General features: G+C 40.9%; 1 protein-coding gene across 5 annotated transcripts in view; it reads right to left on the bottom strand.

Annotated features, from left to right (window-relative positions):
• LOC131556659 (complement C1q tumor necrosis factor-related protein 7) overlaps positions 1 to 27,307 on the bottom strand; it is a 114,631-nt gene that overhangs the window by 48,558 nt on the left and 38,766 nt on the right. For 2 of the 5 annotated variants that reach the window (XM_058803434.1, XM_058803433.1), the window contains 3 exons: positions 18,063 to 18,261; positions 16,943 to 17,188; positions 15,317 to 16,234 (listed from right to left, as the gene is read on the bottom strand). In XM_058803434.1, coding sequence (XP_058659417.1) covers positions 15,603 to 16,234; positions 16,943 to 17,180 — 870 coding nt within the window. In that variant the 5' untranslated portion in view covers positions 17,181 to 17,188; positions 18,063 to 18,261 and the 3' untranslated portion in view covers positions 15,317 to 15,602. Of the gene's footprint in view, positions 1 to 4,629; positions 4,801 to 15,316; positions 16,235 to 16,942; positions 17,189 to 17,318; positions 17,508 to 18,062; positions 18,262 to 27,307 lie in introns of those variants that run through there. The other 3 variants (XM_058803432.1, XM_058803435.1, XM_058803431.1) reach the window with 3 other exon arrangements.

Genomic DNA, 27,307 nt, shown 5'->3' with positions numbered 1-27,307 from the left:
TCACTAGTGCAAGCTTTTAAGTTAAAAAACAAAACCAAACAAACAGATAAATCCCAACCCTCAAAGAAACTCAACCAAAAAACCACACCAAACTGTTGTGGAGACACAAACCCAGGTATCAAGACTCAGAAAAAAATATTTCAAGGAAGAAGCTGGCCTAGAGTTACCTTTAGATTTTCCTCTTGTGAATTTTTTCTACTATTTTATTCTGTTCAGTTAGCATGCAAAAACATATTCTATTTCATTGCAGCAAATCTGTCATTCAATTCCATTCTGATAAATGCAAACTAGAAAGCAACAGATTAGATGATCTGAAATCCTTTACAAATGTCTGCAAACATTTCCAGACAAGCTAGGTCAACAGTGTAAACATACAAATTAGGGCAGAAAAAAATCTGCTACTACTTTAGGCACTCATAGAGCATCAGAGCTTATGCTCTGTATGCAGAATTCTTTATTAATTCATCTGTTCCTTGAGACAACAGGGGCATTATCTTTTCTATATATAATGAAAACCATTTTAAGGCTTTGGTAGTTGCATCAAATACTGTGAGATACTGTAGCTTTTTGAAAAAATGGCCACATTAAAAAAAGGTTTTGTTACTTTATTTCTCTGGACAAACACTTTTGCTCTGCTTATGTGAATGGGCTCTACAGCCAACTAAGTTGTGCTCAACTTCAAAATACATCTTTGAAGTGAAGAAAGTAAAACTGATATCCAGGAACACATTATTACTTTGCAGGATCACCATCAGAAGGCTTAAAAATATCCACACCATGTTTTACATTGGAAGTGTAATTATCCTACAGTGGCTTTGTATTTTATGTCAGGCAGAACTAACAAGTTTGCTGGACAGTCAAACTGAAATTAAACCTGAGAACCTGAAAATGTCATGCAGTGCTTTCCCTTGATTTCACCTGCACTCAGAGGGGGCCAGAGCCTCTGGATCTCAGTGTGGCTTCAAAGCTCTCTGCACTGACATTGACTCAGAATTTCTGCAAGTATCTCAAAGGATGCAGCAACCAGGCACAAGGCAGATGTTAATGCTGTGACCAAGCATCAGTTACCTGAATGAAAACAGGGAATGGTAACTTCCAGCACAGATTCTAGGAAAACTGCTGAATTTTTCATGGATACAACTGCATAAATGCACAGTAAGACACGAACCCAACAATGAAGAAAAATTCACAGCAACACTGCAGTTGTGCTGGTTTCACAAGGCAATAACTACCAGACACAGGCTTTTTATTTAAAGCAATTCCTCTTTTGAAGCCCTTATTTACTAGTCTGACTAGGGGACTGACATATAGCCATGTCATTCCATTTAAGAAAGATATAAAGGCATTAAGCACACATATAATTGGATTAGAATAAAATACTGAATTTCTGCAAACAGATTGCATTAAAAAATAGTAGAGACTGACTGAATGTTTGAAAGACTAGTATAGAAATTATGCTGAATGTTAAGTGAAGAAGTAGCTGATGGACATGTTTCAAGAAAAGCTTGCCAAGAATGATAATCATTCCATGCTAGAAGAAAATAAACCACCTATTTGAGGGATGTGACAAATTGATGATTCCAGAAAAATTATCTACTTCCCACTTGTCTTAAAATACAGTTCCCTTTTCCTGAAAAAAGCAGTCTGGGGGTGTGTATATTTTTACCACCACAGATTTAACATAATATGGTGACAACTATGACAAACTAAAAAGGCCTCAGAATAGAGGTGATATATTATCACAGGCATTAAAATAAAAGCAAAAGCAGATAGTGGGGCAAACAGAAAATGCAGAACTTTTCAATGGCACCTGGAAAACTGCACAGGGAAATTATTATTATTTTTTAAATAGTTAGCTATCATTTGGCAAGAAAATGATAATCAGAAATTAATACATAAAGCATCACTCTAACAAAGGAGTGAGAAACTCAAATCTACTCTTACTTGATAACTGGGCAACACAATAGCTAACAGCAGTTGTCAGCATATTCAAAACCATAATATATAGAACATGGAAATTTAAATTATTTATAAATCTGTGAAACTGAATCCTGGAGAAGTGAGGGGAAGAGAATTAAATTTTGAATAGATACATGAAAGCTTCAGCTCAAGGTGTAGCCTTTCTCAAAATGCAACTTCAAAAAACCCAACCAAATAGATGGATAAATTATACTGCAATTAAGTAAACCAATGCTACAGAATTCTACCCAGAATATCTCATATCGTACTTTTCACTTGATGATATGAAGTTTGCAAAATTAAAGGTATTTTGGAAGCAAAAGTAACAGAGCAAAATATTTAGGAAAAGAAAACATTTATCACATATGGAAACTAGCGACTAGTTTTCTTCTGAAGAGTACTGCTGAGCTATTCTGTTTATTCTTGGAAAATAAGCTTCTGTAAAAAAAAATAACTAGAGGTTATCTAGTTATAAAAAAAAAAAATCACTAGAAGGTGCCTCAATTTCTCCATGCAATCAACTCTGAAAATTGTTTGGACTCTGTCTGTCAACAGCATAGCACTTCCTAGCACAAGCTGGTACAGTGAGACTCAGAAAACTTACAGAAGAAATGTATGCAGACACTGAAGAGCTGGAAACATCCCTAAACTGTGAATTAGGTAAATTAAATTGTAAATTGTCTTTAAAAATTTGTCTGTGCCATATTTTGTTAAAATGTGCTTAAGGATGGTACGTACATTTTATTTTGGTAAAACTTGATGCTGATGAAAACCAAGTATGTTTATACTTCACTAGATTTTTGTTCTACTGATTTTTTAATATTCTGCTCTTAATTAGATCTTTTATGCATTCTATTTAGGTAAACCATAAACCCATGCAGAAAGATTAGACATCCAGTTCTACCAGCTTCCCACCACCACCTCACTCCATTACATTGTAGGAGTATTTAATGTGTGACATTAAAATAGCATGCCAATAAATCTATACATCTTCATACCCATGAGAAACACTTCAAGCACAAATTATGAGGTTTACAGTACCAATAGGGTTGGAAGGCACCTTTGGAGATCATCCAGTCCAACCCCCATGGCAAGGCAGTCACCTAGAGCAGCTTACACAGGAATGTGTCCTGGTGGGTTTTGAGTATCTCCAGAGTGGGAGACTCCACAACCTCCCTGGGCAGCATTTTCCAGCGTTCAGCCATCCTCTATGTAAAAAATTCCTTCTCGTGCTGAAGTGAAACTTTTCAGTTTATCACCATGGCTCCATGTCCTGTTGCCAGGCACCACTGAAAAGCCTGGCACCCTTCTCTAGGCCCCTGCATTAATGAGATCCCTTCTCAGCCCTCTCCAGACTAAACAGGCACAGCTCCCACACTCTCTTTTCACAAGAGAAACAGGCCAGACCCCTCAGCATCTTCACGGCCCTCCACTGGACCCTCTCCAGTAGCTCCATGTCTTTCTTAGTCCTGAGGAGCCCACAGCTGGACATGGCACTCCAGAAGTGGCCTCACTATGGTCAAGCAGAGGGAGAAGATCCCCCCTCTGGACCTGCGGGCCACCTATTCTTGAGGCACGCCAGGATACCACCGGCCCTCCTGGCACAAGGGCACTGCTGGCTCATGGACAGTTTGTCATCCAAGACTCCCAGGTCCTTTTCAGCAGAGCTGCTCTTTAGCAGGTCAGTCCCCAGCCTGTGCTGGTACTTGGGATCATTCCTCCCCAAGTGCAGGACCCCACACTTGCCCTTGCTGAACCTCACTGAGTTTCCTTCTGCCCAACTCCAGCCCATCGAGGTCCCACTGAATGGCAGCACAGCCTCAGGTGTAGCATAAATGCATACCTGAGCCACTCCCCAGTCTGTACCACCAGGAAACCTGCTGAGGGCACATTCTATCCCATTGTCCAGGTTGTTGACAAACAAACTGAGTGAGACTGGACTCACTATTGATTCCTAGGGAACGCCATGGACTACTCTGCTGCCCACAGTCCTCTGAGCTCTGCCATTCAGCCAGCTCCTGATCCACCTCACTGTCCACTCACCTAACCCACATTTCCTGAGCTTACCTGCACGGATATCATGGGAGACAGCGCAAAACCCTTGTGAAGTCCAGACAGACAACACCCATTGCTGTCCCCTCACTGATCCACCCTGCCATGCCGTGACAGGCAGCTGTCAGATTGCTCTCCCCATGGCAGAGCCATGCTGACTACTCCTGATGACTTTATTCTACACGCTGGGTGATGACCTCTGGAATGATCTGCTCCATCACCTCCCCAGGTATGGAGACAAGGCTGACTGGCCCGTTCACGTCCAGTTACATAAATACTGCACGTCTACATAAATATATCTGAAAAACGAAGGGCTTTTCATAATCTAACCACATTTAACCGCAATAGGACGAGGTCGTTCGAGTGCAGCGCTGCCTGCCCGCTCGAAGCCGGAGCTGACCCGGTGTGACAAGCACAGACCCCCGCCCACCCCTCGGATGCCAGCAGGGAGCACACAGGAGGAGCGAGGAGCAGCCCGGGAGCGCCGCACGCTCCTCCCGCAGCAGCGCTGCCGTTGTGCCCGCGGGGAGCCCCGGAGCGGGGCCGGGTCCCGCAGAACAGCGCCGGGACTGGCACCAGAGCCCGCCGGAGCCGCGCCCGCCGCTGGGAGTCACTCACCGCGCACTGCCTCTGCCTCGGCGGCGGCGCTGGGCCGTGCTGCCGACATGGTGCCGCTGCGCTCCGCCCGCGGCCCGCCGGGACGAGCAGCGCTAGGCGGCAGCGGGGAGGGAAAGGCGATGGCGGCGGCGGCCCGGCCCGGCCCGGCCCGGAGCGGGACCCGGAGCGGCACCCGGCCCGGCCCGGGGCAGAGCGAGCGCGCCTGCGCGGGGCTGCGCGTGCGCGGGGCCGGGAGCGCGCGGCGGGGACCCGGCCGGGACAGAGGGACGGTCTGAGGGACGGACGGACGGACGGCTGTCCGCACTGGCTTCACACCAATATGTCTTATATATACACTTATAGACATCTGCCTTATCTTTACAGTTAATCTCCTCATACCGTTGGGGTTTGGGCATTCCTTTCCCCTCCTGACATTTTACTGTTTAAACATAATCACCTTAAAAACTGCTCTGCAGGTGAGCAAACGGAATAACTTCGTGGTTTTGTGACCTACGCAAGGCTAAGTATATTCAACAATAATTTGAACATAATTTAATCCGCGCTTTTAATCCGCATTCATACTTTGAGTATGGATCAAAATGAAATAGAATTTTAAAAAGCCAAAAATCCAAAACACATCGAGGGTGCCTGCTTCCAGCACTGGTACTTAAGAGTTGCTGTGTATTTGCACAGAAATTAATTGTGCAGATCTGAAAGAACTAGAATGGTACTGACAGGTGAGAAGAACTTAAAAGAGAGTCTTGCCTTACTTATTTCACTTTTCACAGCTATATATGTGAAAGATTCCTGTTATTCTCAGTGAAAAATGATCATAAAACATATTTGTCTCCAAGAACTGGAAACTAACCTCCATGATTATCCTGGGGATTTTTCACTGCAATTCTCCTGGGCAGTGGCCGATACCTGGCTGTCACAAGCAACACAGGAATTACTCATGACAGATATGCTTCAATATGTGCATAATGATCATGAGAGATGTTCCACCTGTCATTTCCCCCCCCCCCAAACACTTAAATTGCACGATGTAACATATACAGGCTTAGTATGTGTAAAAAACCTTGATTTTTTTCATAAAGGAATTATTAAAAATATATGTATGCATTCAGTTATTCCATATAATAGTGAATAATGTGGGCCAGTACCTGCTGTATGAACACTCGTGGGTTTTTTTTTTTTACATAAACAACCCATCTTTGATCCATAAAGCCCACTGCAATATTCAGATCACAGGGATGCGTTCCCTTTCCCCCTGCTTTCAGCCTTGGGTTGAAATCACTTCTATCCCCCAAATTACTTCGGTTTTGTTTCCACTAGAAAGTGGCTGTATTTGTTTACAAGCACTGGGGAAAGTTTTACATTTATATCTACACAACTCAATATGTTGCTACTCTTCCTGCAAGTTCCTGTCCTGCTTTGCCTTTCCCAGAGGGAAAAGCAGCCGTGGCTGTAACTTGTTCCTGGCACAAAGTTTGTGCCAGCCTGGCTGCACTTGTGCCAAACCCAAGGGCTGACGTGCTGTGCTCACAGATGAAGTAAATCACAACAGCATTGCTTATTCTGGATTTTAAAATCCCCATGAAACAACTTGTGGCAGTGAAATGTGGGGCCTGGCTAAATCTTCTTTGGCAAGAGGGCTAACTGAGGCTGACACAGTCACCTGTGATTTCCTTGTCACTTCTTTGTACCGGGTGTATACAGGCTCATGCATACTTGTTTCAAAAAGCTCTTCCAGCCCAGCCTAGAAGATGCAGAGTGATCTTCATATCCCTCCTTATCTCTTAGGAAGTACCAAATGAAAAAGAAGAATCTATCTCCTGCCTGAGGCTTAGCTTTAGCAACTACTGGCCCCAAGTATGATCAGATTTCTTGATATGTCTCAACCAGCACAGGCAGCTGAACTCACCCTGAGCAAGTGGCTTTCCTAGACAAATGTATCTCCCTCCCAAACCACCTGTGCGTTTGCCTCAGCACCACTTGCCTCAGTGTCTCTCACCAGGCTAAGGGTTATGCACCTAAAAATGGCCACATTTCCTTGCTGCTGGCAAGGCTCATTAAATCCCCTCTTCACAGCACAAAAAGTACAGCACTGCAAGGAGCAGCAGCCTTTTTATCACTTGGCACATAAATCTCTTTTTCATATCAAGCTTTCTGTATCAAATTTAAACAGTCTTTCCTAAAGGCACATGTAAATGTAGAACACTGACAACATTGAAGAAGTGCTTTATGGCAGCTTTCTTTAACAATTTGGTAGCATTTCTTGAAGTTAAGTACTATAACAGACACTTTAAAATGTAATAAACAACTGGATGCAAGAGCTATAAAGCTCTCCACTAGCTCAGAGGTGATTTCCAAGCACTGAAAACTAACAACAAAAACACAGGGAAGTTTCTCACACCGCTCTTTAAAAGAAATATTGCATCAAACGTACCTAGAAAATGATTTTGAGGACTTTGTGCTACTTAAATCTGTCTCATTCATGAAAGTACACTAAATGCGCTGAAACAGAGCTTAAGGAAAATGTTTGCTTCTTACCTGGGTTTTCTTGCAGAGCAGCTCTTGGATCACACACAAGAACCAAACACCACACTCCCCCTAAAAGCAGCACCCCAGCTGTGCTTTAAAAGAGAAAGAGTCAGATTTCCTGCTTAAAGTACTAAAACACTTTGGAAAACTTCTTTTTGTAAACAATTTCATCTAAGGTAAAAGGGAAATCATAAATAAAATATGGAGAGGATGCAGCTCCAGCAGACCTTTTCAGTTACTGCAGTTATTTTAAAAAGCAAATATCCACAGTATATTTTTACAGGGTCAAGGATGGTAATTTCAGGCTGAAATATAATAAATACACTCATCTTAACTTTGAGTATCTAACTTTGTTAAATTGTCTGCCTCAATTTCTGAGTACTGCTTCTAAAGTGAGTGCAAGAGCAGCACAGACCTTCTTGGGATTTGTGTGAACCAGGGCAGTGATTCCTCAATACCAATCATTTATGGAAGAGACTGGTTCACTCTGTTGACTAAAGAGAGGTGTTAAACCTCTCATTCAGACTACATGACAACATTCCAGAAAGTAAATATTTTTTTAGATTAGTTTAGAAACCTTTAATTTCACTCTGAAAAAAATCCCTGGAAACTTCATGAAAGGATAAATCCTTGAAGCAGATGGTTAGTAGCCAGTTTTTTTCCTGGTGCTCTCTGTGTTCCAATGCATTGAAGTACTAAGAGTAACTACTGGAGAAGCATCAAGGAAGCAAACCTGCATTATTCTTTACAGAGGGCCTTTACAAATCAGCATCAGCCTCAGCAAACTTCTTAGCTTGTCATTTGGGGGAAAAATTACAGGAAACATAGCAGAGTTAAAAAAGATATAATCTCTCAGAAGCTGTTATTGGCTAACAGGCTTTTTGCCACCCCAGGATTAAAAAATGTATCAGTAAATGCTCAGAGTAAGAAGGCAAATCATAACATTCTAGAGTTATCAATATACTTTCATATTTCTGTAGCAGAAAAAAAAAAGGATATGAAGTCTGTGATAGTTGTTGTAGAGCCTGCTTAAAGGGAATCACACTCTTGAAGCCCCTGTTGGAGAAACAGAGGAGAGATTATTTATCTGCTTGTTAAATACTGACAACCAGATTATGTTGATACTAGGAATGGCAGAAATGTCAGCACTGTGAGATGGTTTGTAGAAATGTGGATTGTCTTATATAAATCCCTAATTTTTGTAGCTACAAAGGGATTTTTAACTTTCCTGTCAAGTCTGGAGGGGAGTATTTTCTGCTGCACTGAATTATTAACAAAATAATTTCTTGTGTTAACATGTGTATTTATATCTCTAGTATGATCAGAGTAAACAAAATTGAGAATACTAAATGGAGTTACTCGACCTATTTATAATTGTCTGTATGTAAACAGTGCCTGTAACATCTGAAGGTCTATTACTGCAAAGTTTTAGTAGTTGGAATCACATTAAAAGAGTTGGATAAATTGCTTCTCCTTTCTGAGTACTGTACTAAGAAGGAAACCATGAGAAGAGTAAACGTAGCAGTTAAAAGAGATTTGGGGTATGCATTTTTATTTGTAAAAAGAGGAGTTTTCACAGCTAGAAACATCTTATATGGCAAAAGCTTTCAGGAAAGGGAAAGATATGTAATAGGGGGACAGGTTTCTTAGGGTAACATGCACAGCACACATCTCTTTTATCTGCTAAGAATCACTGCATGTGGGACTGTGGAAATGATTCAGTGGGTGAAACTTCACACAAAATTTTGGCAAGAACTCAGGTTCAAGATCTTGTTTTGCTAATAAGTCTGTGTCCCAACAATATACTCCAGTATCAGAAACAGTTGTACAAACAGTTTAAAATATGGACAAATATGAAGAGCATTTATGTAAGGGACATTACTATGAGACCCTAAAGGAGTAGTCAGTCCTTTGCTTAACAGGATGGAAAGCTGCTTAAAAACACATGTCAGTGCAATGACTCTGCTCACAGGAGACATCCACAATCTGAACCACACGTGTTTCCTGGGGTGGAGAGCAAGTCATTTATCTTGGTCAGCTTTATGAAGAATGGCCAGCCCAATGCCATTGATCACACTGAGTGCTGCACCTGAGGTGGTGGTGTGAGCTGTTAGGTGTGACACTGGCACACTGGGACATTTATTGCTGTTTTGTCAATGATGGTCAAGGCTGGCTTTTAGAACAGGCAGAGTACCTTGCAGCTTGGGGTGCCCACGGTGCAGGGTGGCCCAGAGCGGGCAGTGGCATCATAGGCCCCCAGTTCAGAGTTAAAACATTTTAAAACTCAGCAGGGGATTGTGAGCAATGGAGTTATTTCTCTGGCTTTGAGGACAATGTAAGATTTGCTTTGCCATAGACACCTCTTATTTCCTGCCTAGAATCAAAGTCAAAATTTGTCGAATCAACAGAAGGAAACAGCAAATGTTACCAGCCACATACAGCATTTAGAGAATGAGAACATGTTGCTGTGTTCTTAGAGTAGGAATTTAGGTATTGTGTGCAACCCCACAGTGATTCCAGTTTCAGGGAGGTTACAAACAAGAAAGAACAAATTCTGCTCATCCTCATTATTTTTAAACTGATCACACCTTACTCTGACACGACAGAAATCTCAAATAACATTTTTTGTAATTTAACATTTTTTGTAATTTGTCACATGCAGTTTAGAGGTCTGTGTTCACACATCAGAATGTCTGACAAAATGTGCATGAAGGCAGGTGGTGCATGGAAGGGAAATCAACATCAGTGGTAGGAAAGTTTTCAGATGATGAAAGGGATTGTTGTTCAGCTCAAAACTTTTAAGTCCTTTTCACTTTCTTCTGAGCCTAGAGATAACACTTCATTGAAAGTAGTGAAAGAAAAATCACTGCTGGTACATTTCCTTCATGCAATTCACTAATTTCTAAAAAATCCCACCTTCTTCTTACAAAAATATTACTTAAGAGCCCTCTGAGAACCATAGTTCATTTGTATTTTTCAAGAAGTCAGTATTTTTGTCCCTTTGATAAGATGCCATAAACAAGGTTATTCTACCACAGAGATAATTTTACAAATTCTCCCTTATATTTTTTATTTTATTTAGGATTTAGGACAGGTTCTTTAAAGCTGAAAAGAAAAAAATTTATTATTTTTTACTTTGGTGTAAGTAGAATCACTCCAGGATTCCCTTAAGTATAGGCATGAGAGGAAGGCTAGCCTATCTTAATATATTGCAAAACTCTCTGGGGACCAGCCAGGTTACTTCAGTTGAAGTTGTCCCAGGAGGAACCTGAGCAATACTTTATGGAAGATCTGCCAAGAGGACACTTCCATCATTATCAGGGTACTTCTCATCAATCCACATCTTCTTTCTAATTTTGAGACATATAAATTGCCAAATTATATTCAGCCAATTTTTCCACTTAGTAGATTGTTCTTGAAGAGCAGACATCTTATTGAACTGTTGCCATCTCAAAGCTAAAGGCTACCCTAAGTTAGTAGCTTAGATGCAGGTGATGTGAAGACAGGGGTACCTCCTGATTCCTTCTTTCTTAATGAAAGTCTCTAATACAGGATCATCCAAACAGAGATTTACCCCACCTATTTCTTTGCACTGGTAACAGGAGAGCCAACAAATAATTTAACCCCCACAATGTTCTTTCAACTTTTAGAAATTAAAGTCAGGTAAGAGAAATTTTACACTAATACTTGCTGCTGCAAGAACAATGTGCATGGAGGAAAAATCTCCTTATACCTCTTTCAACAGGTAGCTTCCAAAATTATACCAAAATTATACTCAAAATTGAGGAATATGAGCCAAATAATCCAAGACACCTTTCTCTTTGTGAATATTTGCTATTAAATGATGCATGTATAATATGTCTAATTAATTTTTCTTTTCCCTTAGGTAGAAACTTTGATGAATTGATCTGATGTATACAACTAGGACAAAACCAGATATCAGTAACCAAGGATTTTGTGACAGTATGTTGAAATTTCTTCCTGTGTATGTGAGGAAGAATTATGCCTCTGAAATTCAGAAATGATGATATAATCTCAGTTGGGAGTGTTGACCTAAGGAGTTACAGAAAAATGTTTATGATCTCTAAATTCTCTCTGAGCTGAATTCTAGATAGTTTATACTGAAAGAACTAATTTGCTTCTTGAAAGCATTACTCATTGGTAAAGACAGTGGTGTATTTCTTTCTCAACTCTATTTTTTTCCTGTGTACTTTCATTATTATTTCTTGGGTGTGACTCCTCAGCTACTGAATGACATATCCAAAGCAAGCCCCATTTCCACATACAACTGAAGTTCCTGCTGACCAAACTGCTTAGTACAGTATTAGTACAATTATTCTGAATATGAATTCCCTGCCAATGGGTAAATAAATCAATAAATAAACCACTCACTGGAAACTGATTTATTCAGTAAATATCTTGGTGTATGAACAGAACCTAGTCAGTGAGCTGTGGAAGGTAGAGTATTAAATGAACTGCAACAACTGATGTAACATACTTGGTAGAAAATGAAATAAATTGCTTCCAGATTTGTATATTTTTGCTTCTCATAATAGTACCTAAATGGTATTAGGTAGATTTAAAAAGATTTGAAGAATGTAGATAATGTTCTCAGCACTGATGTCCGATAGTAATTATTTCCTCTCTATTGTCTCAGCATTGTAAAATGTTGAGGATCTATTGCTCCTGAAGAAATTGTATAACAGCCTGACCATATGAACAGGAATACCAGTAGTAAAAAAAGTGAAAGTATTTATTCTATGTGACATACTCATAAAAATTTGAAAATTTAGAGAAATATTTAAATAATTATCTAGGCTAAAAATATTCAGCAGTGGAACATGTGACTAATTTCTTCCTTAACATCAGTCCACCAAGTATAAAGAAATCTGAAAGAGCAGAGGACTGTGGAGAGCTGTTTTGTTTCAAATAACTTTATTTTTACTTATTTATCTTTACATACACATATCCCAAGTAAATATATATATATATACTTTTACCTAAGAATCTCAGGAATAATGTTGTTCTTAATATTGTTTGATGGTTTCCTGGTGGTTTGAGGTTTGTATCATACAAGTTCTTGCAGCCTTGATCAGGAAGGCCAAGAGTTGGTACTGCAGTAAAGACATGCTTCCTCCTGGCAGTTCCTCCTGGTGACACTTATTTCTCTTTTCTCTCTGTGGACTGCAGGCAGAGACTAGATGACTAATTTGGTCTGGATGCCTAATCTTATATGTCATTAGGGCATGTGTAGAATGACCAATATATTGTGTAGAAATCATTGATTAATTTCAAATTTGACCATGAAGAAATTTTGCTCTTTTGCTCCTACAGTGTTTTGAAACCAGGCAGACCTCCCAGTGTATTGGTGTGAATTGTGGGAAGACATCAGCCTAAGATATTTTTCATATAAATTCAAATTTAGACAGATAAATACCCAAATGCAATATCATGTCATCAAAATTGATATATTTTCAAATATAATACAAGCAATAGCAATGATTTAGTTTAGGATAATGTCTTGAGACCCTTAATGAGGGCAGGGACACATGGTACTTGTATACATATGGCGTCCATATGTGTAGTAGAAGTATTCTTCTTGCCAAAATCTATAGAAATAATCCAAGAGAATGACTTATTTTTAACTCTTCATGCCAAAATATTAAACTGTTCAAAAAAGTGTAGAATCCACATGGGAAAACTTTGGGAAATTAATGTTACTTTTCTATAATTGTACAAACATAAATGTAAAATTGCTAAGAAAAGGAAAGCAGTAACTCTTGGTTTATTTATTCCCATGGTGTCATTTTCAGCGTGGGTGTGGTTGAAATACCTCTTTTATATTGGATTCGTTTTTACAGATTTTTACATGGAAGCACTTTGCTTATAGTTAGGATTGCAACCAGCAATATTTCACTACGAAGCTGTATATTATCTCTGTTTAATTGAGAAAAATTAGTTTTGTCTGAAAATTTCCAGATGTGTTATAACTACAATACATTCCTATGGAGTCTGGAGAAAATCTGTCATACTCTTTCCTTAAGGCTGGGCTTATCAGATTTTCTAACTCTAGTAAAACTAATATGTTACTCCTAACGTAAACTTTATACTGATTCGAATGTCATAAACCTATTTCCATATTTTATAAGATAATAATCTAATTAAAAACTAATTTTAGTTACTTTTTCTGCATGATAAATATATTCTGGGTCCAGTCCTGCATCTATTGAATTATGCTTCCTGGAAGTCATGGGCTGGATATGATTCTTATTTTGTCCTGTGGGATTCAGTGCAGGCAGCACTGGGCAATGCTGATGGTCTTTGTGCCTCAGATAGGCAATGATGGCTGTGAGACATCACCATCAATCATAATTATAAATTATGATTGGACTGCATTTTGCACTCATATTGTCCTTAATTTGCAGATGTATAAACGATTGTACAGCAGGGTGATAAACTGAATCTCCAAGTGTTATTTTCCATATTTTTCACAGAAAGCAGCCCTTGTGTGACACTCATAAATTAGGTGTCTAGTTAGAAAAAGAATCTACTATTGTCTTCTATCAGACATCTCTCACTGTCAAATAAAATAATGGTTGTACAAGCATTGCCAGTTTGATTTGTGGTCAGGCTTTGCACCTGTTCACTGCATAAAGCAGCAGTCCTGCACTCACAGCCATGAATGCTGATGTGGGAGAAGTGAGGGCAAGGGTACAGAGTGCACAGGCTGATGTTCCATACATAACCCTCCTGCTGGTTCTGCAGCCTCAGCAGCATCTTTGTGTCATTTTGTCTGCTTGTAACTTTCTTAATCTGTTGTAACTTTCTTAATCCATCAAATACACAGAAACAACCTAGAAATTTCTGTCTGCCTTGGTCATAACTAAAGTGGGTTCAAGAGTTGTGCAACACAGACCACTAACATTTAATATGATCTGAATAACTGTTAGAAATCGCAGGTCTCTGTAAATCTGGGATGAATAAAAGATTGTAAATTGTTGGAAAGTAAGACAAACCAATGATAGATTGCCAGTCTTGACTGATGTTGAATGCTGGAGAACTCGTGATGTTCCTAGGTATTTTTACAATGATTGTTGCTGCCACTGGTGGAATGGATTCCTCATTTCCAGTGAGGATTGATATGGTTTCTCACCAATGGACCTTGCTGTGCTCCTATCTGATAGAGGGAAGTGCCAGGTACTACTACCAGATATTTTATCTCCAGATGGGTGCAGGTGGTGATTAAATCACCTCTTAACCTCATTGACAAGAAAAGTAAATTGACCTTGTTGCATGTCTTGTGCAAGCACCATGAATAGAAGTATAAACTTTTTTTCAACTTTCAAGTTTTTGAGACACCGACAGAAGTAATTTCTTCCTATGTAACCACTATTCATCTCTACTTTTAATTCCATTTATCATACATCCAAAGGGTGGTAGTGACAGCCTACTTTTATAACTTCTATTTAGCTGATAATCCATGAGATCCCGTGTACCTTTTCCAAGTTCATTGATTTGCTGAATGCAGTTTTCATTCCTGTGTGTGACCTTAATTTATTTCATTGCATTTGGCCATGTTGAAACATAACTTCTGCTTTAATGGTGTGACTCACTTAATTTCCTATAATTTACTCTGATTAGTGATTACTGACCTGTCACTTTTGGGCATCCACAATTATCTTCAGCAAAAAGTTTAAAGTTTTTTTCCACATTTCTCATAAAGATAATAGATAGCATTTAAGGAATAGCAAAGACCCTTGGAATTACACTGAAAATACTCACTGAATACTGACTATCTCTAAGTTTCCAGATCTTTCAGCTTTCAATTTCTTCATATGTTTGATAGCTTTGTTCTAGACTTTTATGACTGCTGTTGAGTAGTCCTCAGCTAGTACAAATCTTCCTGTACTTACTGTGAGGTTGGTTACCTATGAGTGCTATTTGTTGATGCAAATATCAGATGGGACTGTTCTTGTGACCTGTGCAGTGGCATCCTGAAACTGTCATTCTTATTTTATTCCTCTCCCATCTGTTTTTAGTGTATTTCCTGTCTTAAAATGACCAAGATTGCAGTGAATTGTTCAATTTTACTTTAATGTAATATACAAAATAGCCATTCTAAATTGCAAATTAATACATTTTATATAAAATCCAATGTACAGTATCTTAAATTTGTTTAAATAGTATTATAAATGTAATTTTAGGGAAGAGTCAGTCCTGGAGTGATGCAGTCTTATGTTAATTACAGTTCATTTTGATATCCCTGCTGTTTGTTAAAAAATCCATCTTAGATTCTAGAAACATCCTTATGAAATCAGGTTTGGCTCCAATCAAAACAAGAATGAACTCCCAGGTTTTTTTTTTTTCCATTTCAACTTTGTTTTCCCCCCACACAGATGAATAAAATCCTTTGCTGGCGCCTCCAGTTTGAATGTCATTTGCCATCTGCTTCAGAGCTCATCTTCATCTGATAAAGCATCAAGGTAATCCGTATCAACATATAGGAGAAATCCAGAAAACAAGCTGTCTGCCCACGTTGGATCAGAAAAGAGACCATTTTGGTCAGTGTAGAAGATTTCAAGCCATACTTCATCCTCTGGCTGAAGGTAGATCACTGTGGATCCAGAAGCGACGTCGTGGTTGCCGGTGTTGGCGTCGAAAGTCTTGATGCGGTACTTGCCATTGTGAACCAGCCCAATGGCGAGGTGCTTGTTTGCTAAGGTGATGTCATAAGAAAAATAATAAATCCCCGGGATGGCACAAATGAACTTCCCTGTGGATGGGTTGTAATGCTCCCCCTCGTTGAAGAGGACTTTATTGAACACAATTGGTAGTCTTTCCTCTGGGTAGCTCGTGGTGATGCCCACAGAAAAGGCAGATTTCAGCACGATCTTTCCACACTTGCAGACCCCTGGTGCTCCTGGCTCTCCTCGGTCTCCTTTATCTCCCTTAGGTCCAGGTGGTCCAGCTGGACCTACGTCACCTTTGGCACCAGTCAATCCTCCAGGTCCTTTCTTACCAGACTCACCTTGGTCTCCCTTCTCTCCAGCTGGTCCTAATGGCCCAGTCTTTCCTCTTAAACCTTCAAAAACATTTTAAGTTAGTTAATCGTTGCACATATCACCTCAGTAAATGATTGTGTGGGCTACTGTGTGTGCCTGAACAAACAAGAAAAACATGGTCAGAATTTCAAAATAGTCTAGAAATACTTTCAAAATGTTTTAGAAAGTTTGCAAAAGGAATGCCACTAATTCCTACTTATCTTCATGTGTCTTGATTACACATTAAAGAATGTTATAGGTAATCAATCTATTGCTGCCTGAACTACCAGGCACTACTGGTGGCAGGGACAGCAGCATGACTACCTGTGTAGTCATACTTGTGCACTACACATTTCCTAAAAATAGAGCATTTTTAGTGCATACCTAAGCACCTGCTAATCTTTTAAGCCTGGTCAATGGCACAGGTGGGACTATTTATTTGAGACCACGCATACTTCATTCTTTCCAATCTTTTTCTTAGCATCTGTGTGAAGAAAGGTTGTGTACTTACATTTCTTTACACTGATATATGTGCATACTCTCACTGTAATTATATATGGACACACTTAAACCCACACAGGCACATACACACACTCATCATATATAAATATATATATACACACCGATAGATATAGATATAGATATAGATATAGATATAGATATAGATAAAGATATAGGTGTATAACAGTGATGATGACAGGTCTTGCTTTCTTGTTACTACTGTGTTAGTTTACATAAATATTCAATACCTGCACTCCCTTTTTCACCTTTTTCTCCCTTCCTGCCATCTCTACCATCTCTTCCTGGAAGACCAATGCGTCCATGTGGCCCCGGGGATCCGCTGGCTCCAGGGGGGCCAGCAGGGCCTGGCAAACCTGGAATGCTGCAGATATATCTGGTGTAGTAATTTTCTCCTTTGCTCTGGCTTTGAAGAGGTTGTTCACTTGTATAGATGGCAAAACTTGTAATGTACAGCAGCACAAACATCCTCAGATCTGGGAAAAAAAAATTTGTCAGAACACTTTAGGCACATGGAAATGGCTCTGAGTATGCAAATAAGTGTGACACTGTGATGCATTATGCACAAGCAGAGGTGCAGACCTCAACCTGGAATTTATGCCTTACCAAAATCCATGTAGGAGGCAAGGAGGAAAGTCTGTCAGGTTGGAGCTTTTTCTGGGCACTGTACAAGTTGCTGTATGACTTTCAAATAAGTAACTGTAGACTGGCATAGTGTAACTGGTGAATCTCAGCTTTCTGGGGCCAAATGTTGACACATGAAAAAATAATCTGGATTTTTTCAATGCAAAGACCTTTGCATAGTTTATTTTGTCTTTGGTCCCTATACAAGCTTTACAGCTAAAAGCCCTCTTGCTGGAGGGAGTTAGTCTGTGCTAGACGCATGTGCCTGTAGTCAGGATAAAGCTTACACCTTCATTTCATTTTGAAATTTGCCCTTATGGTGGCAAATGAATCTCCGGCTTAAACAACTGCAGCAGAAACTTGCTGAAACTGCAGAAATGATGGGAGGCAATTAGAGAGCTACAGCTCCAGTGCCCCTTGGAAACAGCACAAATAAACACTTCACCCTAATCCTCAGGTGGAACCAGGCAGCTGCCCTGCCCTGCCCTGCAGGGGATGGTGGGGTGTGAATGGGCTGCTAACAGGTTGAGTTTTTTAAGCCTGGCTTAGGCTGTCATATACAATGAACTGTGTCACAATATCTTGCAAGAAAAGTGATTAAATTTTATATATGGTATTTGGGTGTTTTCATAAACGATTGGGTAGAAATTTCTCTGTCCCACTGTATACTGGGATACTAAAGAAAAGTAACTGTAGAAACATTGACATGTTGAGTAATTGCAGTACCTGATATACAAAGGTGTCTTAAATTTAGTGTTGCATTAGCAGAGAGTCAATCATGGGTCAGGTGAGAACCTACAAGTCAAGCTGTTTTTTCTAGTTCCTTTGCTGTCTTCTCAGAAAATTTGTGTGCGTTTTTTTGTTGGAGCTGTCCATTCTGTCAGAGTAATTTACAGCATTCAAGGAAATTGGAATCCACAGGTTTCTGTAGGGAGAAAAAAATGGAATGGGAGATTGAGAAAAAATATCTGTAAAATGCAGTCTATCTTTTTTTTACAGTGAGTCATAGACTCACAGAACCATTAAGGTTGGAAAAGACCTTTAAGATAAGATTATCAAGTCCAGCCATCCACCCAACATCATCACCATGTTCATCACTAAACAATGTAAAATCCACACGTTTCTTGAACGCTTCCAGAGATGGTGACTCTGCTGCTTTCCTAGGCAGCCTGTTCCAATGCTACTCAACCCCTTCTGTGAAGACAGATTTCCTGCTACCCAATCTAACCCTCCAGTGCCACAGTTTGACATTATTTCCTTTCACCCTGTCACTTGTTCCCTGGGAGAAGAGACTGACCCCCACCTGGCTGCCACCTCCTTTCAGGGAGCTGTGGAACAGGATGAGGTCTCCCCCAAACCTCCAGGCTAAACACTCCCAGCTCCCTCAGCTGCTGCTCACAGGACCTGTGCTCCAGGCCCTTCATCAGCTCTGCTGCCCTTCTCTGGGCATGCTCCAGCACCTCAGTGTCTTTCTTGAAGTGGGGTTCCAAAGCTGAACTCAGGATTTGAGGTGTGTCCTCACCAGTGCCCAGTACAGGGGGACAATCCCTGCCGTGGTCCTGTTGGCCACACTGTTGCTGCTACGAGCCAGGTGCCTTTGGCCTTCTTGGCCACCAGGGCACAGCTGGCTCGTGTTCAGTCACTGTCAAATAGCATCCCCAGGTCCTTTTCCACTGGACACCTTTCCACTCTGCCCCAGCCTGTGGCACTGCCTGGGGCTGCAGGACCTGGCACTGGACCTTGTTGAACCTCACACAACCATCCTCAGCCCCCTGGTCCAGCCTGTCCAGATCCCTCTGCAGAACCTTTTAATCTAGAAATTGTTGTTCTCATTCTCCCCTCTGTGATACTGGTTGGCATTAACCGATTTAAAACCCCAAGCCATTACATTTACTTGCAGTTCATGATATTTCAACTGGTATATGGATGGCATGGTCAGATCTATTCAGCAAAGATCAGCATATATGTATATACATGCATGCACAGTCATACACAGTCTTTATGAAGAATCTTTTATTTTACAGAGTGGAAAATTAGAAAATGTTATGGTTATCAGTGATAATGCAGAAAAAATATAAAAATAGTATATTTGTAGAGAAATAAACAATGCTCCAAAATTCTCTTCAGTGATAAACATTTTGCTTTTCATTTTAGACGTCTTGCATCAAATTGGTAGAAACCAAACTATTAATTTTGCTATTATTTGATGAAGCCTTACCATATAGTCAGGCATAGCAGTCTCCACAAATGGATTAGCATATGAATGCTGAACATTACAGCACAGCAGTGAATGATAACTCGAAGGCAGTTGTTAGCTACAAGATGAACCTCACAGCAACCGTTTGCTCTGATGTACTACTGAGCAAACTCAAATAAAGCTCATGGATTTTCATGGGACTTAAATCAGGGACAAAAAAGCTCTCTGCAGAGAAGGAAAAACTTTAAACACTTAGCCAGGAGGGAACAGCTTGGAGGGACTTCATGCTTCAAGCTGCATATGCATTTTACACAAAGCTGATGGATAAGAAGCAGACATGACCTAAGGATCAAGGACTGGAAAAAAATCCTGCCCTTTGCCAGATGAAAGTCTGAATCAGTAGGCTGGGTATTCCCACACTGTGTTGCATGTAAGCCAGGCAAAAACTATCTCAACAATTTCTAGTTTTGCCTGTGTCAAGGGTATCTTACAAATCAGAGTAAAAACCTACACACAGCTGCTCCTGTCACTGGCTGGCCAGTACCTTATTGATGTGTGAAGCTGTCTCCAGCTCCCAGACCTCCCCTGCTGTTCTTCTCATGTGCCTGCAGGAAATTAATTGGTCTGGGACATGTATTTCTGAATAGACCATGGGAAAAATGTCATTTGGAGAAGGTGAGGGGAATGGGGTTGTTGAGATAGGGATATGTCTTAGATGGCTGGGGCTTTGTGTTTGGAGAACCAGTTCAGGATGGAGAAGGCATAGAGGACAATATACAGAGATTTCATCTATGTGTTGGGGGTCTTAAGGAGTGACAGGGCTGTGCAACTGAATGGTGGGAATGCAGTTAGGCAAACAGAGCTGGACTTGGGAGCAAATTATTATAATGGCTCCGGCGATGATGTTTGCAGACCTGAATTTATTCTTGGGGGGAACACAGAAAGCTGCTTCCAACAGTGGTGGCCAAAAAATGACATTTGGGAAACCATGCATTAACCCAGGGAATCAGGAATTCTCTTGCCCTTTGAATTCAGACTCTTGCATTTCTTTGTACATAACAGTAGTTATTTTATAACAAGGAGGGATGCCTGTCTGTTAGTGCAGTCTCTTGGAAAGAGACTCAAAAGGGAATCTCCTCAGACCAAGGAAAGAAGGACAATGCTGAACCCATGCCCCCTATTTCCCAGTGAGTGCCCTTCAAAGCACCACTGAAAAGTTAAAGGTGAAAAAGAACATATGACCATGGCTTTTGAAATTTCAGGTTGACTTAGGAGGCCAAAATCAGAGATTTCAGTTCACAGGGTTTTAAGAAGCTAGAGGGTATAATGGACTTCCCAGATCACTTCCTCAGGAGTCACCTATTGTTGCAGTTTTATTGTTGTAGTTAAATATTTGTTCACAGAGAGTTAACTAGGAGGCAGAACGTGAATCATAAATAACACTTTGTTCTTGGCTTCTGGTTGTCCTTTTCAAAGATAAAAAACTTTTGTCCATAAACTGGGGTAGGAAACAAAGTCCTTGATATATGCCAAGTGATTTGTCTCCAGAGAAAAACAACATTTGAGCAGTTCAATGTATTTTTCCAAAAGCTGAAAGCCAGAATAAGCACATGGTATTCTTCTTCAGAACAATAACAGACATCTTCATTATAGCCATCACCAAAAATAATAATGAAAATTATACAAACTCGGAGTTAAAATAATGTTATTCCATGTTTAGGAAATGGCATTTCAATAAGTTTCAAATCCACTAGGTAGAGGAAGAATGCACATCAAGGCATTCACTGGAGGATGATGGACATGCTGATCAGTTCTAGTCATAGAATTACAGGATGGTTTGTGTTGGAAAGGACCTTTAAGATCATCTAGTTCCAGCCTCCCTGCTGTGGGCAGAGACACTTTTCACTATACAAGTTTTCTCCGAATGGTTTCTAAAACAGATTTTCCAAGTGAGTTCTTAAAGTTATCTCATTCATTTAATACTGGAAAAACATTAAAAAAATTTTTCTGGACCTCGTTGCAGTCTGTTAAGGTGGCAGATCCAAAGAATCAAAAGCAAGTGGCCAGCAGGTCAAGGGAGGTGCTTATAGCTCTCTACTCCACTCTTGTGAGATCCCACCTGGAATGCTGTGCCCAAATCTGGGATCTTCAGCGAGGAAGGACATGGACATGCTGGAGCAGGTTCAGAGGGGACCACAAAGACAATCAAGGGTCTGGAGCACCTCTCCTATGAACACTCACTGAGGGAGTCAGTACTTAAAGGTGGTACTTGTGAGAAAGATGGAGACAGACTGTTTAGTAGGGCCTGTTGCAATAGGACAAGGGGATATGGCTTTAAACTAACATAGGGTAGATTTAAAATAGACAGAAGGGAGACATTTTTTATCCTGATGATGGCAATACACTGGAACAGGTTGTCCAGAGAGGTGGTCAATGCCCCATCCTTGGAAACATTCAAGGCCAGGTTGAACAGGGCTCTAAGCAAAGGTATCTAGCTGGAGATGTGCCTGATGATTGCAGGGGGGTTGGACTAAATGATTTTTAAAGGTCTCTTCCAACACAAACTGTTCTGTAATTCTGTGATCTCCCTCGAGAACATACTCTGTAAGTTAGATCCCCACTGAAGCCAGGGCTCAGCACAGGCTTTTCATCAAGACATTAGGAAATCTCATTTCATTGCTGCTATACTCAGACTATGTCACTAACATTTTTTTAAACTTAGAAATTCAGGGATTGTAAGAAATTGCCAGTTTTGAGACTTTCTGGTATATGATCTAATCTTTCTCACTTGTTCAACTATGTAGTGCTAATTCTAAAATTTATTAATTGGCATTGTTTTGAAACAAGCCTAGAAGATTTCCCATGAATCTGTTGTAAATAAAAACTGGGTCAAGTGCCAGTAGCTATTAGTCACAAGCTACCCTGGCTATGTTCTTACTTTTGTCTTGCCTTGCTAGCTTTGAATTCACTTCCAATACATACACACAGCTGTTTAGGCAGTAGAAGATGTGTTTTAACTTCTTGTGCACAAAGGCATAGATGAGAAATTGTGATACCTGTGGGCCCTTTCTGTCTGCAGCCCTGGCAATGTATTAGTGGTAAAGAGCAAGATACTCTATATGTCCTTTGGCTTTCCAAATGCAAAGGCCCCAAATGCCCCACATAGCTACCAGGAATCCTCACTGTGAGATGCACAGATCTTCCCCAACTCTCCCATCTAGGAACTGTAGGGTAGGAGAAACAAAGTGAATAAGGAGATAGTAAGTCAAGATGAGAGGTAGAGAGAGAGAGACATCTTCAGCAATTAATGTGAAATCTCACTGGCTATGCCAGTCTTTTCCCTCTCAAAACATGATCCACAAAAATCAGCTGTGTCCCCATGCCTGAAGGGTTCAAACCTGCCATTCAATCTGCCACCACCACTTACCTTTCTACAAGGCCTTAGAAACAGGTGTTTATGGCTTGACATGCCACATTCAGTAGTTTTTTTGCTCTGTAAGATTTTTATGCCATCAAAATGTGAATCTTAATGATGTTTTTTTTTTTTTTTCCCCATGGATTTTACAGTGATCACCCACCTTCAGTTGGCCACAGCTTTATACATCTCCCAGCTTGTTTTGTGTTATTGGGGGCTATGCTGGACTTCCAGAGCTTCACCGTAACACCACACCTTACTCTAATGAATCAAGACCACAGCTGGCCGTTACCACAGTGCTTGGGTTACCTACACAGCCCAGCAATCTTCACAGGGCTTTGCACTGTCTTGTTTCCCTTGTGTAAGAAGGGGAAAGTGATCCAACAGTATTTGAGCAGTTTGAACTTCTGACTCCCAGTACCAAATGGCAGCTGATGGTGCCCAAAGGAATCAATCAGCCAGTGGGAAGGACCATTAGATAAATATTTCTGAGAAAAAAATCCTTAAAGGCCTCATTAGCAGTGCTGACATTTAACAGTCTCACTCACTTAGGTTTGCAGTCAGTCATGTTTGAACAATCCTCTTCATAACTATGTTGAATGCAGCCAGATTCTTCAACCATGTCTCAAGCCTCCATTAAAAATCAAGTGCTTGTAACCAAGGCCAGAAGTTTAGTATGCTTGATTTTCAAAGTATCAGAAGAGTGGGAGCAATTTTATTTCTCAGTATCTGTCTTAAGACATAGTCTCTCCAGGTACTGCCATTATTTGGAAGGTTGTTTTTCTGAAAAATGCCTGAGACCCTGGTCAAGGTTTGTACTGGTGAGATAGCTTGACTCAGCTGGTGGGAATTTTAACAAGTATGCTGGCAGGCAAAGCAGTTTCACTGCCAGCTGTACCAGAACACACAAATAAATACAACCTGACAGAATTTGTTTTGACAGAATGCCAAGAAGTGAGGCCAGTTGCTTACAGTTGGCAAGTGACATGGAGACAATGCATGTTTGCTTGCAGTGTAGAGAAAAATGTCCAGGATTTAACACTGGGAGACTCAGAATATGAGTGTACCTACACCTCAGGTACAGGATTATTTGAAATGTGTTCTCTATTTCCTTAAAATAAAATAGGAAAATGCAGCGGTCACACAGGAAAAAGAGATAGGAGCCATAAATTAGAAGCTGTCTTCAGGGATGACCTAGAAATTGAAGGGTTGGTTATGAATCTGGACTGGAATACAGCATATGGAAGCACACAGGCATATAAAGATGTGGATAGATGCCTAGAGCAGTGTGCCCATCTCCTGTGAAAAGTATTTCAATTCAAGCAGGCTTCCTCCTCTTGGCTCCTCTCCAGCCCTTACCAGGAAAATTTCTATCTCCTGTCTTAGATCATTCTGCCTTGCCAACCTTGTAATGAAAAGAAATAAAAAACAGGCTGGGTAAACCATTTTGGATGGTTTGGAAAGAGGAAAAACAGGGTGCAAAAATGTCAAACTGCAAGGTACATGGGGACAAATAAGAAGAAAAGTAACAGATTCTTGCCACAAGTCATGGGGACAGACTTCCCCTGCCTCATACCTTGTGCTTGCTTGTGTTCCCACCTGGGCTTTGTGAGCAGAAGCCCATAGAGAGCTCCCCTTGTGACAGCAATCACTTCGCACAGCAGTGACTGGTGGGGGACAGCCAGCAAAGCAAGAGCTGCTTTGGGAGCTTCACTGGATATATAGCTGAATATGCTGTGGTCTCTGGGCATGGCTAAATTCTCATGCCCTCAAGGTAAATGTTATTTATTAGATCATGGACACCTCTGATGGATTCTCCTTCACCCAGTTGCTCCCTTGGTACAGCACATGGCACCAAAGAACAGTGTTCATTCACCATGTGAGAGGAAAAATGTGTAGAGAAGAAAGCCTCCAGACCCTCAAAAGGACACTCTTCCCCCAGAACATTGTTTTCTTCTGGAAGTTCATCCAATGATATCACCCTGGCACTGTGCCTTTCTGGGAACTGTGTGGAAAAGCAGGCATCCAGCCAGGGACTGCATTCTACACTGAACTAGGCAGAGACCAAAGGAGCAGTTTAAAGGCTTAGACTGCACTGAGCTGGTTGATTTTTCTGAGGCAAGCTGGGGAAGGTGCCCATAAACTGCTCTGTCAGGGAAGCTGTGGAGGCTGTGCCCTGGGGGAGGGAGCAGCCCTGTTCAGCTCCATGGCAGTGTCTTGTCCCTGTCCTGCTGTAAATGGAAGAGGATATCTGTCCATGGCTTGACATGAGTAAATTTTTTCAAAACCCATCATAGTTAAGCTTTTTGGTGTACACTTGCAACAAATCAAGCTGATAGCTTTTCCATGAGGAAAACCAGAAGTTTTTCCTTCTTGGGCTGCACAGATGCTCAGGACAGCAGTGTGAGACCCAGGCTGTGCACACCTCGCAGTGTTAGCGACATGGGGACATATCAGTGCTGCAGCTTTCTTGCAGGACTGCATCCACAGGGCACTGCAGTGTTCACTGCCCAGAGTTAGCTGCAAGGGATTCATCTTCTGACCCTTGGTGTAATGCTGGCTTGGTCAAGAGCAAGAAACACAGAGCTTCAAGAAACTGAAGTCAGACATGAGAGAGGTGATGGTGAATCTGAATCTCACAGAGGTGTGAGTGGCTGTGTCTCAGCACAAATGATAAATGTATTTTAGAGCTGAGGTTTTACTGTAAATTAGTGGTGCTTGGACTTCTGAAAGCCTAAGACATTTTGAAATGGCATGAGAGCTTTGAAGCCTCCTGTGCTTTCAGAATGCCACCAACACTGGCTTGTGTCCCCAGCCTCTGGGACTGACAGGCTCTCATGTCAACCCTGGTGGTCTCCATTTTACTGCTCTGACTCGTCAGTAAAATCCTGGCTTGAAAATCAGCATACTTTCCTGACTCTGGCTGTTCTGAGAAAAGTCCTGTTCTCCTGGAGGGAGCCTACCTCAAAGCTATTACTCCAACAGTATTACTTCCATATTTATATTGGAACAGAAAAAGAAGAATTTGGCCTGGTTTAGTCACATGTGCAATTGTTATGGTTAATGTCAGATTCAGGAGATTGGAGCCAGGAAGATATAAAAATAGAATAAAATTTATGTAATGTCTGCTTTTGGGTAATAACAGTTTTTAAAGTATGCTTCTTCCTGATTAAATCAAACCTTTTATTTTCATAGAGGCTGACCTTGTTGTGAGACAGAAGGGCAGGCACATTAAAAAGACAGCTCACAGTTTGGAGCTGTGAAATAAAATTCCATTTAAATTCTGTATGGTTTGATATTTTCTTACTGAAACAAAGGTTTCTGTTTCCATAGCAAAGCAGGAGGGACAATGCATCCTTGCTCCCAGCAGACTGGCCAGGGGGGCTGTCTGCACCCAAGCCCACCCTTGGTATCTCCAGCACCCAGCTGTACCCAGCACATTCAGGACCTGCACTTGTGCTTGATGAGGCTGATGTTCTACAGCTCCATATCTTGTGCAGGTTATTGTGCTGGGCAAGGGCTGGCTGTTCCCTGGGGCTGGGAGAGGTGGAACTCACAGGGAACAGGGGGGCAGGGCAGGATTTCACCAGGCAGAGCCCATCCCCAGCAGGAACCATGGCATCCGAGGCCAGACCAGAATATCACCTTGTGGATGGGGGTCAGCTGGGCTGAAATGGGGTCCTGGACCATGGCACACCCCAGGAGAGGCTGCCAGGGACTTCAGGGATGTCAGTGCCCACAGGGCTCTGGGAGGCTGCAGGTTGTACTTATTCAAAGAGGAAGAAAGCATTGGGTTCAGTCTACACACATGGAATTAACAGTTTTCAGCACAAGGCATTTCAATGTTTGTTTAATTCCATATGGATCTTTATGCCTCTCCCCACTGAAGCATTCACTGAGCCACGTAGACAACCTGTGTCCTTCAGAATCTTGTCTTGCTTTCATCTGTCCCCTAATGAGAACCATTTCTATGTTGGACTGTTTGGATTTGTAGAGTCTCAGTCCAGTTTGTTTAGAGTTTTAGTACATGAATTGCCATGTACTGGGAAGGGACAAACCTGCTTATCTGAAAAAAAAATTTTGGATCGTTCTTATAATACATTGTAAAAACCTAAAGTCTGTTTTAAGAGCTCTTTCATGTTGAAATACCACTGACAATTTTTTTTTTCTCTGTATTTCTGATTTGGATTATTCAGGCGGGAAGTTTTAAATTTTCAATTAAAAAGTTTATGAAGAAAATGGAAGTATTATCTCATTTATTTGTTTTCTAATTTTTACTAACCTTGAAAGTGAAACACTCATGCTGTTATATAGAACTCTGGAGGGTCTGTCCACCTGTAGGTTAACTACTATAGACTA

Source organism: Ammospiza caudacuta, chromosome 4, assembly GCF_027887145.1.
Source record: "Ammospiza caudacuta isolate bAmmCau1 chromosome 4, bAmmCau1.pri, whole genome shotgun sequence".
NCBI classification, from domain to species: domain Eukaryota; kingdom Metazoa; phylum Chordata; class Aves; order Passeriformes; family Passerellidae; genus Ammospiza; species Ammospiza caudacuta.
The sequence above is the reverse complement of the archived record's forward strand: the minus strand, read 5'-3'. Positions and strand labels throughout refer to the sequence as shown.